Source organism: Melospiza georgiana, unplaced genomic scaffold (genome assembly GCF_028018845.1).
Source record: "Melospiza georgiana isolate bMelGeo1 unplaced genomic scaffold, bMelGeo1.pri scaffold_29, whole genome shotgun sequence".
NCBI lineage: Eukaryota > Metazoa > Chordata > Aves > Passeriformes > Passerellidae > Melospiza > Melospiza georgiana.
The window spans coordinates 2,266,364-2,281,067 of NW_026652215.1; the positions used below are offsets into that span (position 1 = coordinate 2,266,364).

Consider the following 14,704-nt stretch of genomic DNA (forward strand, 5'->3'; position numbering starts at 1 on the left):
TTCAAACACTTATACAGCAAATAATAAGCTCATGAATATTCTGCAATCCAAGCAATCTATTGGTTAAACTATACCATGAACTCCTCCTCATTCCTTAGGGGTTACATCTCTCTTTTCTCATGTCTCTTTCACTATTTGTTATCCTACTACAGCTAGGCCCAAGGACACGCTATCTCACAGGTGCAGGACTTGGAATTAACCACGGCTTTGTAATTTTCCAATCTCCAGCCTCCTAAATTTCCCAACACTTCCCCTGTTTTTATTTCTTATGAAAAGCAAAGTTCTATGGGCTAACTGTGTCACACTCTTTGCAACACAAAAACAGGCAATTCTAACAACTAAAGAGTATTTCAAACAGTATTCTCAGCTAGCAAGGTTTCTCCCCTACAAGGGATCTAAGCCAGGGAAACAAACCAAAAAGGCTATCACTATTTGTAGGATATGCTATACAACAGATACAAAAAGAATTCTATGTGCTACAAGGCTCAAACCAAACTCAGGTGTGCTAATACAACTTACAAAAATAAGCTAAAGGAGTAACATGTGCACAGGTTTCACCCGTGTCAACTGTCTGGTCAGTTTGCTTTCTATTCTCAAACAGCAGATATACTTCAGACAGGAATGGCTCTACTCACAAATGCTTCTGATTGTCCTTTTTTAACTAGAGTTTCTCTGATGTTCACAACAACACTTCGCACACAAGTGATAAAAATAAACGCCTATCGAAAAAGTATAGATCTATCTAACATCACTTAAACTTAATAGTACCTAGACTTAAAATACTTAAACTTAAAATATTTAAACTTAATAGAACTTAACATTACTTAAACTTATCTTTACTTAAACTTAACAGATTTTTAAATCAACAGAACTTACATGTAAAATCACTTAAATCTAACAAAACTTTAACAAAACTTAACTTTTGACTTTAAATTCTACATAACTTAAACCTAATATAATTTAAACAGAATCTAGCTTTACTTAAACTTAAAAACACTTAAACTTAACAGGAGATAAACTTAACAAAACTAAACCTTAACAGTATTTAACATTTAATGGCACTTAATAGATAATTTAACTTAAACTACTTAGCAACGGATAATACTTACTATAGAAATAAATATAGCATTTACTATAACTTACTTACAGGCCTGATTCTAAAATACTAAACTAAAACAAGTTTCTTCACGTATTTGCTGCAGCATTTTTATACTTGAATGCACTTAAACATAAGAAGTTTGTTCAAGGTATACCAGTGGAAAAATTCTTTTGAATTCAGTGCTTGCTTTTACTTTTATCACATCTAAACAAAGCTTAAAAAATACAAAAACCACACTCATTACATCTTACTTCTACAACCACTTTAACACATTTTTAACATTTTTAAATTTTTTCAAAATATAATTTCAGAGTTTAATGTTCTACTGACTGAGTTAGTTGGGCTTCTGATATTTCAAGTCTCTTTTACAGTCTCTGCTAGAAAAAACAAGAAGTCCTTTTGACTTAGGTGAAAAATGTCTTGACCGTAATGGTCCTCGGTGTCCTTTGTTTATTATCACTGGCTTCTTAATTGCAGTAGGAATCTTTCTTTTGTTGACAAGAGTCACATTTATTAAGCTGTTAGGTCTCACACTGAAGCTTTTGCCGGCTGCGGGGTGGAGGGAGAGCGCTCCCGCTGGAAGAAGCGCTCCGGTCCCGTGGCGCTTGTGTCGGAGGGGGCGAACCCCCCCGCCGCTGCAGCGCAGCATTTCAGGCGGCCGCTCGCCGCGGCTGCTCCCCACGGCGGAGCGCTCATGCCGAGTTCGGAGCAGCACAGCCTCGCAGGTGTCCCGAGCCGCAGCTGCTGCTGTGCACTCAGAGACATGCTGAAGTGTATTGTATATCACCCGCCATGGCTTGCTCCGTTTCTTTGCTGACTTATCATCTTCTAACACTGCTTCCCACAGTATATCCCCAGATTTTCTCCATTCCGAAAGTTCATAGACCATATGAGGGTTAAGGAAAATTTCTTCAGCATATCCGTAAGCTAAAACAAATCTATCCCCTTTACCCCTCGCCATTCTAGATACGTGGGAGATAACTTATATGCTGCTTGCCATTTCATACCTCTTTCGTGAGCGCTCCTACAGCTTTCCGGGCTTCCGGCAGCACGTATGGCTCAGGTCACCGATGTGAACCCCGAGGGTGCTTCAAAATTCTGGCACCTATGATTTAAAATATATTACATTGTTTTCATTTACAGAATACACCCTGTGGGAAGAGGGATAAAAGTGTTTATTATGCTAATAGCAATGAGTATGCTAATAATGAGGCAAGGGCGGAATTGACAATCAACCATCTAGCTGGAGAAGGACAACACAGCCTACCAGATGATCAAGCAGCAGGTATCCTCACAGAAGTATTGGATGATATCAAAGAGATGGCTTTGCAAGCTTTAATCGAGATATCAGATGGCAGCACCCCCAATTTGAACTAGCTTGGGTGGCTGCAGCTAAAGCTCTAGGACAATCAGACCATCTTAGGTGCCTGTTAAGTAAGCAAACCAATGCTACCTCCCTCACATTGTGCGGCCTGCTCTCAGACATAGAGACCATCAAACATGCCACCTTGCAGAACAGTGATAGAGTTTTTACTCTGGGCAAAGGGGCATGGCTGTGTAGACTCTGAGGGCATGTGTTGCATGAACCTCTCCATCCACAGCGAGTCAATCCACAAGAGCATTCAGGTACTTGAAGGATTCAAGAAGCTTCAAGTGGAAAAAAAAGACTGGTTCAATAAACTCTTCCAGTCCAACGGACTAAAGGGTTGGATGATGTCTAGCTAAAACAGGACTATTAATTCTCTTAGTGGTTGTTGTTGTATTGTTAATTTTCCCATGATTTTTTGAATGCTTTTAGAAAGTCTTACAAAATTCTTTCAGTTCCATCTTTGTTGTAAAACAGAAAGGGGAAAGATACCCAACACAGGCTCCTCATGGACTCCTTGGAGGAGAGAATTGGAGGCCAGGATGGCACAAAAACCTCTCAGAGACTCAGTGAGGAAAGGAAAATCCTTAAAAGTACCTAGAAGTATTCTTAAATCCATAAAGTACCTTAAAAACTTTGAGTATCTCAAAGCATTAATGAGCCCTTCTAAGTTTCAGTACAAAGCTCTCAAGGGACTCGTTAAAGCACATAATTGGGGCCATGATTGCACAAACCTCTCACAGAGTCTGTATCAAAAGGGAAACATCAAGTACTTTGAAAAAACTGAAGTACCCTGAAGCATTAATGAGCCCACTGAGTGTTGTTACTGACAAAGCCTCTTCAGGGACTAATTACAGCAGCAATTGGAGGCCATGATTGCACAAACCTCTCAGAGACTCCAAGGCAAAAGCCAAACCGAAAGTCCTTTCAAAAACCTGCAGAGAGGCTCCCGGCACAGAGGCAGCTCCTGGCAAGGCCAGCGCTGCAGAGAGACAGCTCTGGCCAGGAGCAGCTCCTGTGCACAGCCCAGCAGGGCTGGGCACTGCCTGCAGCCACCCCGGGCACAGCACAGGGCACAGAGGGGTTAAACTCAGCCTGGGCTGGGAGCGCAGAGCAGAGCTCACTCAGGGCTCACCAGAGCAGAAATCAGCCCAGGTTTGAAACAGTCATTCCCTGGCTGTGGGAAGAGAAGCTGCCGTTCCTGCAGGGATCTCCTGGAGCTGGCACATCCCACAGCTTTGAGGACCTTTCAGGAGGACTCTCAGAGCTGCTCCAAGGCAGGGCTGTGGCCCTAGGGCAGGGCTGGCTTTCCCTGCTGCCCCAGCCCAGGCACAGCCCAAGGCAGCTCCTGTTGCCAGGCTCTGCTGCAGGGCTGAGCAGCCGGGGCTGCAGCCAGGGGTGCCCAGGGCTGTCCTGCAGAGCAGGGTCCTGCAGCCCAGGGCGCTGTGCTGGGGCAGGGACTCTGCTGCCTGCCAGGGAACGCTCTCAGCCAGCCCTGGCAGCTGCTCCCAGCGCTGGGGAGAAGCTGTGGGGGGAAGGAGCCACCCTGAGCAGGGCAGGGGCTGCTGCTGAGAGGGGCTGGGTGGGGCAGGGCTGCTCCCAGCTCCAGACCTGCCTGGGCACAGCTCCGGAGGACACTTCCCAAAGAAGGTAAGCCAGGGATTGCTGGAAAGATCAGGAGCTTTCCTGAGAGTGTTTTCAATTTCCTACTTGGAGAAAGATGGGAATGTTGGGGTGGTGACAAAAAGTTTTTTGTACTTTTTACATTTTTATATATTCATAGCTCTCCAAATTACTATTTTATAGTTACAATACTATAATCCTTACTTAACTCTATTAAACTCTTAACTGTATTAAACCACTATTATATTCTTATATAGCTTTAATCCTGAATTAAATCTAGTATGTTTCCTTACCTTTCTCTTAATAACCTGTCTAAATATATTCCTAAAATGCTGTATAGTCCTGTTCTTTTATATAGTCCTGAAATACTATATAGTCTTCCAGGAACTGGACATATAGGAGCATTTTGGGTTTTGAGAATGAGCAGAATATGAGCAGTCATTATAAAAAGTGAAGGCAAAGAAGCCTTTGGACCTACTCCAATGGGTTGACCCAGGGATGTGTAACTAGGGAAACTGAATCTCCTTTAGGATGCTCCTGTTAAATATCCTAATTATCAACCTTAATAAATTGTTGAAATCAGGAGGTGGGTGTGCCTTTTCCCACTGGGACACCTGGAAGCTTTCAATAAGTGTCTGGCTTTTACTTTACTTTACTGTTCTAACACTGCTGCAAGGTTTTTTTTTTTTTTTTTCTCTTTGGATTATAGACAACAGGGGGATGAGAGAAGCAGAACAGGAATTGTAATCCCAGAATCACAGAACATTCTGAGTTGAAAGGGACACACAGGATCATCAAAGGAATGTTTGAACATTTACACAGACTCCAGAACTGTGACTTAAGCTGGTCAGTCTCTCTGCTGCTAGCCTCCCAAAGGGCCCTCAGCCACTCCTCAGCCCTGGGCAGCAGCAGCATCACCTCTGCAGGGCCCAGCAGGGCTCTCCTGAGCTGCCCTTGCCCAGCTGCACACAGAGCCTGCCCCAGCCAGGGCCCTGCACACAGGCAGGTTTCTGTAGGGCCCCAGCCAGGGCACACAGGCTGGGATGGGCTCTGTGAGCGCTGGCAGGGACAAGGCTCCTCTCAGGAGGGAATGTCCAGGCCCAGGGAGAAGATGCTCAGGGAAGGAGAGGGGGCTGAAGAGAGCAGAGCTGGGGGCAGGATGAGGGCACGGTTGGTGTGTGATTAGTGCCAGGCACAGCTGGGCACGGGAACACTGTCCTGAGTGCTCGGCTGTCTCTGCCCTGCCCTCTCAGGCACAGCACCACAACATCTTCTCTTGGTTCTGCCCTGCCCTGATATTGTCACTGTTATCTGCTGCTCTCATGGAGGCTCTGGCATTTGCAGCAGCTGAGTCAGGCACTGCCCTTGGCATTCCTGCCAGGCAGGGGTGTGTCCATGGGAATGGGGTGTCCAAGCTTCCCTGGCACCTGTGGGGCTGTGGGCAAAGCAGTCCATGGGAAAGGGGAATGAGCTGAGCCCCCTCCCTGAGATCCCATCATGGGCACAGCCAGGGATCTCCTTGCTGTGCCCTTCCAAGCTCTGAGCTGCCCTCCTGGGTGCAAATCTGTGCCAGAGCCTCTGGGAGTTCCCTGAATGTCACACAGGGAAGGGCAGAGCTGCCAGAGCTGAGGAAATGCTGTTGGGTTTGCCAAGGGAGCCGTGAGTATCCTTGGCACAAGGGGGTGCTGAGACCTTGCCCAGACACCTTTAGAGGGGGTGAGACATTCAGGGATCCCTCTGCTCTGGGCAGGGTCTGGTTTATCCCAGGCTGACCCAGGAGTGTCATTGTGCTCTGATTGCAGCCTAAGGTGCAAATCCAGGGCATTTGTGAATCACTCCATCCAGCCCCTCACCTTCCCTCATCCACAGGGAATCCTTTGCTTCTCCCATCTTTCAGTGGCAAAATCAGAGTGCAGCAGAAATGCTGGGGATTTCTGACCTCAGAGAGCCAGAAATGATGTGTGCATATGAAAAGAATCTCTAAAAAACTACTGCCATCCTTTGGACTTGAAAGTGCAAATGGCACCAAGCCTTTTTGCAGTAGGAGTGATTCCCCTGACAAATCCTGACCAACCAGGCTTGTCCCTCTGCCAAATGGCCACAAACCCACAGTACTGGGGCAGGAATGGCTCCTCGAGAGCCCCCACGCACAGGCCTGGCTGCTCCTGGCACATTCAGCCAGCAAAACTGGAGCTCAGGCAGGGACCTGGGTGAAGGTTTTCCCAGAGCAGGAACAAGGGTGGGTGAGTCCCAGTGGACAATCTGCAGGAAATGGCTCAGGTTTGGGCCTCCTGACTTGTCACTGTCCTTTCTCCATGAACAGGTCCCCATGTGCAGCTACAGCAAATGTCCAACAGCAGCTCCATCTCAGGCACTTCCTCCTGCTGGCACTGGCAGACACGCGGCAGCTGCAGCTCCTGCACTTCTGCCTCTTGCTGGGCATCTCCCTGGCTGCCCTCCTGGGCAACGGCCTCATCATCAGCGCCGTAGCCTGCGGCCACCACCTGCACACACCCATGTTCTTCTTCCTGCTCAACCTGGCCCTCAGCGACCTGGGCTCCATCTGTGCCACTGTCCCCAAAGCCATGCACAATTCCCTCTGGGACACCAGGACCATCTCCTACACAGGATGTGCTGCTCAGCTATTTTTCTTTATGTTCTTCATCTCAGCAGAGTTTTATCTGCTGACCATCATGTGCTACGACCGCTACATGTCCATCTGCAAACCCCTGCACTACGGGACCCTTCTGGGCAGCAGAGCTTGTGCCCACATGTCAGCAGCTGCCTGGGCCAGTGCCTTTCTCAACGCTCTGCTGCACACTGCCAATACATTTTTCCTGCCCCTGTGCCATGGCAATGCCCTGGGCCAGTTCTTCTGTGAAATCCCCCAGATCCTCAAGCTCTTCTGCTCCAAATCTCACTTCAGGAAATTTGGGCTCATTGCTGTTAGTGCCTGTTTAGGACTTGGGTGTTTTGTGTTCATTGTTTTCTCCTATGTGCAGATCTTCAGGGCTGTGCTGAGGATCCCCTCTGAGCAGGCACGGCACAAAGCCTTTTCCACCTGCCTCCCTCACCTGGCTGTGGTCTCCCTGTTCCTCAGCACTGGTACATTTGCCTACCTGAAGCCCCCCTCCATCTCCTCCCCATCCCTGGATCTGGCCCTATCAGTTCTGTACTCGGTGGTGCCTCTAGCCCTGAACCCCCTCATCTACAGCCTGAGGAACCAGGAGCTCAAGGCTGCAGTGAGGAGACTGATGACTGGATGCTTTCAGGAACATTAAACTGGCTGCGTAATTTCTGCAAATCACTTGTAATAAAAGTTATTAATGGTACTTTTTATTGGTTCTATTTTGGATGTTCTTTTGCTTTGTTGTGCTTTTCTCATATTGTCCACAAAGAAATGTCATGGTTTTTACCATTTCTCCTTTTGTTTCTCTCCACCTTCCCTGTGGCCACAGACTGTTTCAATGAGAGGCTGCGGTCTTGGCAGTTTTAAAGGAGATAAGGGATGTCCCAGCAATGTTTTCTGCAGATATGCTCTTTAATTGCCTTCTCTGGAGCTGTAGCAGCAATGTCTGTGTGCAGAGCTGGGGGCAGATCAGTGGTGGCCTATCAGCTCTGCTCCAGCTGGCCACACCATTCCTGAGTCAGGCCAGGAGCCATTGGCCTTCTTGCCCACCTGGGCACACTGCTGGCTCATGTCAAGCCTGCTGTCCATCAGTCCCTGCAGGTTCCTTTCTGCCTGGCTGCTGTCCAGCCACTCTGTCCCCAGTCTGCAGTGCTGCAAGGGTTGTTGTGGCCAAAGTGCAGGACCCATCACTTGGTCTTGTTAAACCTCACCTTGTTGGATTTGGGCCCTGGATCCAGCCTGTTCAGGTCCCTGTCCAGAGCCCTCCTGCCCTCCAGCAGATCAACACTCACACCCAGCTGGGTGACATCTGCAAAAATATCCTTGGTTCCATGGTGCCCCTCAGTGTCACACTGTCCCTTTGGTTACAACAGGCCCTGCACTGTCACAATTATCTCCTTGGTTCCATGGGGTTGCAAATTGTGACAGTGGACCCATTGGTTCCATGGGCCTTCACAGTGTCACAGTGTTCTCGTTGGTGCTGCAGTTTCACAGTGGCCACTTGGTTCCATGAGGCCCCAGGGTGTCACAATGGCCCCATGATTACATGAGGTCCCACACTGTCACCATGGTCTCTGTGGTTCCACAAGTCCCCTCAGTGTCACAATGGACTCCTTGTTTCCACGAGACCACACAGTGTCACATTATTCTTGATTCCTTGAAGCCCCCTCGTGTCGCAGTGGCCCCTTGGTTACACAGGATCATGCAGTGTCACAATGATCCCTTGTTTCCATGAGGCCCTGGAGTCTCCCAATGGTCTCCTTGGTTTTCCAGTGTCAAAATGGTGAAACCCCTTGGTTACACAAGGCCCTGCAGTGTCACAATGGCCTCTGTGGTTCCATGAGGACCCAGAGTGTCACGGTGCACTCCCTGGTTCCATTTGGCCCCAGACTACAACAATGGACCTCTCGTTCTATGGGGCTGCATGGTGTCACCATGGTCCTCTTAGTTCCAAGGGGCCCTGAAATGCCACAATGGCCCCAGTGTGTCCCAGTCATCACAGAATGACAGAATCAAATAGGCTGGAAAAGACCTTTGGGATCATTAAGTCCAACCAATGCCCTAATACTGCCTTGTCATTCAGACCATGCCACTAAATGCCACTGGAGAGGGACAGTGACTCTGCCACCTCTCCCCTGGCCAGCCCATTCCAATGCCCACTCACCCTTTCTCTGAAGAACTTCCTATTGTCCAGCCTGAACCTCCCCTGGTGCCGCTTAAGGCTGTGTCTTCTTGTCCTGCCCTCCAGCAGATCCACACTCATACCCAGCTTGGTGCCATCTGCAAGTTGTGAATGGTGGACTCGATCCCCTCACCCAGATCACCAGTGAAGATATTAAACAGGACTGGGCCCAGCACAGATCCCTGGGGGACACCACCAGTGCCTGGACACCAGCTGTGTGCAGCACCATCCCCACCACTCTCTGGGCCCAGCCTCCAGCCAGCTCTTAAATCTCCCAGCAAGGAGGGCACCTGCCCAAGCCGTGGGCTGCAGCTTTTCCAGGGAATGCTGTCAGAAACAGAGTCAAAGGCTCTGCTGGAATGCAGGCACACAACATCCACAGTCTTTCCTGCATCGACAGGTGGGTCACCTGGTCATAAAAGGAGGTCAGGTTGGTCAGGCAGGACCTGCCACCCCTAAATCCATGCTGGCTGGCTCTGACCCCTCGGCCATCCTGTTGGTGCCCTGTGATGGCACTCAGGGTGATCTGTTCCATAACCTTGCTGGGCACCCAGGTCAGGCTGACAGGCCTGGAGTTCCCCACATCCTCCTTCCAACCCTCTTGGGGATGGGCTCACATTGGCAACTCCAGTGCACTGGGACCTCCCTGCTGAGCCAGCACTGATGGTAAATGATGGAGAGCTGCTTGGGGAGCTTATCCACAGCTCCCTCATCCCACTAGGAGGGATCCCATCTGACCCGTACACCTGTGAGCATCTGAGTGGCTCAGCAGGTCACCAACTGCTTCCTCCTGGATTCCAGGGGCTGTTCTGCTCCCTGTGCCAATCCACCAGCTCAGGAGAGCACTTGTCCTGAGGACAACCAGTCCTAATATTGAAAATTGAGACAAACAAGGTGTTGAGCAGTTCAGCCTTTTCCTTATCTTTAGTTTTATTATTCTCCACTGCCATTCATAAAGTGTAGAGGTTCTCTTTCTCCCTCCTTTTGCTATAATTTTTCATGAAAACATTTTTTTTTTTATGAAAGCACAAAGTTGCATTCTAATTGAGCTTTCACTGCTCTAATTCTCATTTTTATAACCTAACATCAACCTTAAATACTTCCTAAGTTGCCATTCTGTTTGACCTCCGACTTCCCACAAAAGCACCATGTGGCACTAGACTAGTCATTTCCCTCACTGGCTCATGTTTTGGCACACTGGGACAAAGTGATGGACAAAACCCCCTTAAGATTATTTTCTTGAAATTTGTCCATCCTTCCTGAATTCCTTGGTTTTTAAGGGCTGCTTCCCTTTAAAAAATCGGGACCTGATTCAGTACTCCCCAAATGTGCATCCTAAGTAGCCCAAAGTCTTCCTTTCATAATTCCAGTGCAGAAGTTTTGTTGCTGCCCCTCCTTCTTTACCAGAAGGTCACAGATTGCACTATGACATCACAGATTGCACTATGACATCACAGAATGGGCTGTATGAGGTCATCAAACAGTTATGGCATCATAGACTGCCTCTGTGACATCACAGACCAGGATGTGACATTGCAGGTCAGAGGTCTGACATCACACGGCAGACTATGATATCATAGAGTTGGCTGTGACATCATAGACCAGCTGTATGACATTACAGAATGGGCTGTGACATGACAGAGCAGGCTGTGACATCCCAGAGGGGCTGTGTGACATCCCAGCAGGGCTGTGTCAGGTCACTGGGTTGGTCACTCTGCCCCAGCTCCCCCTCACAGTTTCTCCCAACAACTCCAATGCTGTCCATGCCCAGCAGGGTCCCTGTCCCCCAGGATCCCCCCGGCCCACCTGGAGCCACAGCCTCCACCAAAGAATGTTCCACAGGATCCACCCCAGAGCCTGACATGGGGACAAGGGGCCAGGGCTGTGTGACCAGGACAGCAAGGACATGGATTATCCAGGTCACTGTGGCCTGGGTTGGGTTCCCCAGGGTAGGAAAGATGTCTGGCAGCTGGAGCAGGGTCTGGGAAGGGCCTCCAAGGTGGGGCTGGATCCCTTGGGCTGTGAGCAGAGGCTGAGGGAGCTGGGCTGGTCCAGCCTGGAGCAGGGAAGGCTGAGGGGCTCCTCATCCCAGCCTGGCAGTGCCACCATGGAGGGGATGGAGAACGCAGAGCTAGGCTCTTCAGAGGGGCCTGGTGGGAGACAAAAGCCAATGGGTGGAAGGGGAAAGAGGGGAGATCAGCCAGGACAGGAGGAGGTTAAATGAGTCAGGCTGGTTTCAGCATTTCCCCAACACCAAAATCAGCTTCACCTCCCTTCTTCATCGACCACTGACAGCCTTGCAAATCAAGAATTGTTGGAGCTGTTTGCACCACACCAGGATGAGCATCCTGATAGAAGAAATCAGCTGTGATTGTATCTATCACAGAATCAAATTTTTGTGAAATTAATTTTAGTATGGAAATCACTTGTGGATGGTGGACTCATCAGATGCTGCGGGGACCAGGCACAAAGCTCAGGGAAGAGTGTGATTGTTATTAAATTGTATCCTGTCGAATACTGGTCTGTTTGCCATGAAGAGAAACTTTCTGTGCCTCTGAGTCTCACCAGTTCCTAGTCCCCAAAGGACACAAACCTGATGAGTTGTGGTTCCCACACTAGTGGTGGCACTCGCATCTCCCTCCACCCCCAGAGCAGAGTCCCCTTGTCCCAAAAAGTCTCTGGCAAGGCAGGGATGAAAGAAACGGGACAGACTGTGGGGATCAGGGGCAGGGCAGGGCCAGGGATTTGGGCCCTTGAGCTCTCAGGACCTCAGGCAGAGGGGAGCAGGGCACCCAGGGAGCCTCCTTTGGCCTTGGCCAAGCACCTTCCCCCATGGCTGGGGCTGAGTCCTGTGGCAGCTGCAGCTGCTGCTGTGCCCTTGCCAGGGGCTGAGGCCGTGGGGCAGTGCCCAGAGCAGCCTGGCCTGAGCAGAGCTGTGGGGCCAGAGCTGGCTGGGCTGGGGAGAGGCCCTTAGTGCTGCCCAGAGCTCAGGGCAGCTGGCAGAGCTTGCAGGGACCTGGGCTGGGCTCAGAGAGCCTGGCCCAGAAACCATCAGTGTCCATCTCAGCCTGGCTGAGCGTGCAGGGGCAGGACTCAGGCCAGGCCTTGTGGGGCAGGGCCAGCGCCTGTGCAAGGCATTGAAAACCGGCAAGTGGCCCAGAGAGGAGGCTGCTCTGTGCCCTTGGTGGCATGGGCAGAGCAAGGAGAGGGCCCAGGACATTTGTCAGTGCCAGCCTCTGTCCCCATGTGTTGGCAGTCCTGGCTGCTGAGCCCAGCTTTGGCCTGGGCTGAGTTTGGCTGTGGCCCAGCTCCATCCTCCTGCGGGGCTCAGGGCCTGTTCCCGGCCATGGCCAACCCTGGCTGCCTCTCTGTTGGCCCAGAGGGTGGCAGAGCCTGGGGCAGGGCTGTCTGTGCCAGCCCACAGGTGCCAGGGGCTCTGCAGGAGCTGGCAGAGGCTGCCCAGCAGGGAGGCCATGGGGCACAGAGCCCCACGGCTGCTGTGGGCACCACAGCACAGGGGCCGTTCCCAGCCGCAATGCTCCTGGCCTGGGCTGGGCCTGCACAGGGGCTGGGCCACCATGGCTGGGCCAGCACAGGGCCACAAAGGGGCCACGCAGCCACTGCCGGGGCTGACAGCAAGGCCAGGCACACACAAGCAATTGCTGAGCATGGCCTGCGCTGGCCAGGCCTGACTGTTCCAGAGGCAGAGCTCAGCTGCCCTTGGGGGCTGCAGCAACACTCCAGAGCCCAAAGAGCCTCCATGGCTGTGCTGGAAACCAAGGCTGCAGGAGGAAAATGCAGGGCTGCTGCGCGATGGGGCGGGCATTGAATTCCAGCACACACCTCAGCTCTCTGATGATCCCGGCACCATGCTGGGCCCTGTTTCAGACTGGAGCAGAGCAGATGTTGATGGGACAGGAGCCCTGCAGGGCTGTCAGGGACCTGCAGCTTGCAATGTGCTCTGCTCTCCCTCAGGTGCTCTTGGAGAGATCCAATCCCAGCTGGGCACCTCAGGGCACAAGTGGCCCTGCCTGTTCATGGGCACACAGCTGATGTCTGCCTGGAAAGGGGCCTAAGTTTTATTAAATTTCATAACATACAAGCAAATCTTTATTACTGTGTCATATGAGTACTTTTAAGAAATGGCAAAATAACCCACCAGGAACAGGGATTTCCTGGAAGTGTACTGATGGCATGAGTAGAAATATTCATCTTACCTTCTTCCTGTGCCACCAACATCCAGTCTAACGTTTCATGACCCTCTTCCTGCAGGTGTTTCCAGTCCTCCTGTTTAAATAGCCATGTGTAAGGGCATCTCTTCACTAGACCACCTGGTTCATTATTCTTCCCATTGCTCCCAGATTTCCTTCTCCAGATGCTCTCTGGTCATTCAAGTGCTTCTCAACTGACTGGTTTCATGCTTTGAACTTCAGGGAGTTGTCTAGTCTTTTCAAAGTTCAAATAAATAACACATTAATCAACATCTTAATTGTGTTTATATCTATAAGAGAATTACATTTTCTTTTATCTTTGTCAAAATCTGTTTCTGTACAGAAATTCCTTGGGGATGGGGGACATGCCAGATGCTGCTGGGACATCCCAGAGAGTTGAGGGAAGAGCTGTGATAGTTATTAAACTGTTCAAATGTTCCACCTCTGTTTTTTTGGCAAGAAACCTTTCTGTGCCCCTGTGTGTCATCAGGTCCTGAGCCCAAAGGACACAAACGTGATGAGTTGTGGTTCCCACTGAAGGGGCTGCACTTGGACCTTGGCTCTGCACAGAAGAGCTCTTCATCCCCTTTCTCTCTTTTCTCCCTCTGGGCATGGAGGGAGCTCATGACTGCAGCATGTGACTCATGTGTGCAAAGAGAAAATCTGGGCAGAATCGGGGCAGGGAGGGTTTGGGGGGACCTTGGGATCTGTGCTGGGGACAGAAGGTGTTTTCCATTGCTCTGAGACTGTCTGCTGTGGGAAGTGGATTTAATATCCAGCAGAGGAATGACTTTTGCATTTGATGGAGCTGTGCCTTCCCTTGGCTTTGTTGGCTGACAAGAAATGAACATCCCTCTGTGTCTCAGGCAGCTCCTTCTCCAAGGAAAGCAGGTGGGAGTTGGAGCCAAGGAGCTGAAAGCTGCAGGTGCAGCCTGGGTTGGAGGGAGCTCAGATTTGCACAAGGCTGCTCTGAGCGCCAGGGTGTGGATGGGGGAATGGTGGGGTGGGGGTAGGGACAGAGTCTGATTGATTGTCAGCCATGAAGAGTCTTGATTTTCATATCCATTCAAACTGCATGAAGAGGTACTTGGATTCAGTGTCAATTGGAGACTACACATATTGATTTATGAAGAGGAAAAAAACCTGAACAGGGCCTAAAAAATATTTGCACACTGTCTTTTTAAATATAATGCATTCAATTTGAACACACTACTGAAATCTGACTAATTAACCACAAAAGATTTGAACACCTAAATCAAATTATTCTCAGAGGCTTGACTTGTTAAGGTGTTCTGAATGTTAATGAGCCCTGGGACACTGAATTCCTGCACTGAAGCTCTGAAGGCTGAACAAGCCCCTGGAGCAGGAAAATTCAGCAGCAGCCTCCAAGGTGCTGAGGATGTCAGCAGCCCCCACTGAGACCATCCCTGCCCAGAGACCATGGGGGAATCGGCAGACAAGGAGAGCGTCCCTGGGGCTGGGGCAGCACAACTCAGAGGCACCAGCGGCTCCAGCTGGGAAATGGAGTGTGGAATGTGGCTGGGAAAGCCCTGCCTGGGCTGTGCCAAGTAGGACAGACAAGGCCTGACTCCCG

The 14,704-nt window shown here is 50.3% G+C and overlaps 1 protein-coding gene across 1 annotated transcript in view; it reads left to right on the top strand.

The window, feature by feature from the left end:
- Positions 1-6,832: 6,832 nt before the first annotated feature.
- The window catches only part of LOC131096342 (olfactory receptor 14J1-like), a gene marked incomplete at its 5' end in the record, with an annotated part of 30,842 nt that continues 22,970 nt past the window's right edge, over positions 6,833-14,704 (top strand). Inside the window, one exon of the mRNA XM_058044681.1 lies at positions 6,833-7,279. Coding sequence (XP_057900664.1) covers positions 6,833-7,279 — 447 coding nt within the window. The remainder of the gene's footprint in view (positions 7,280-14,704) is intronic.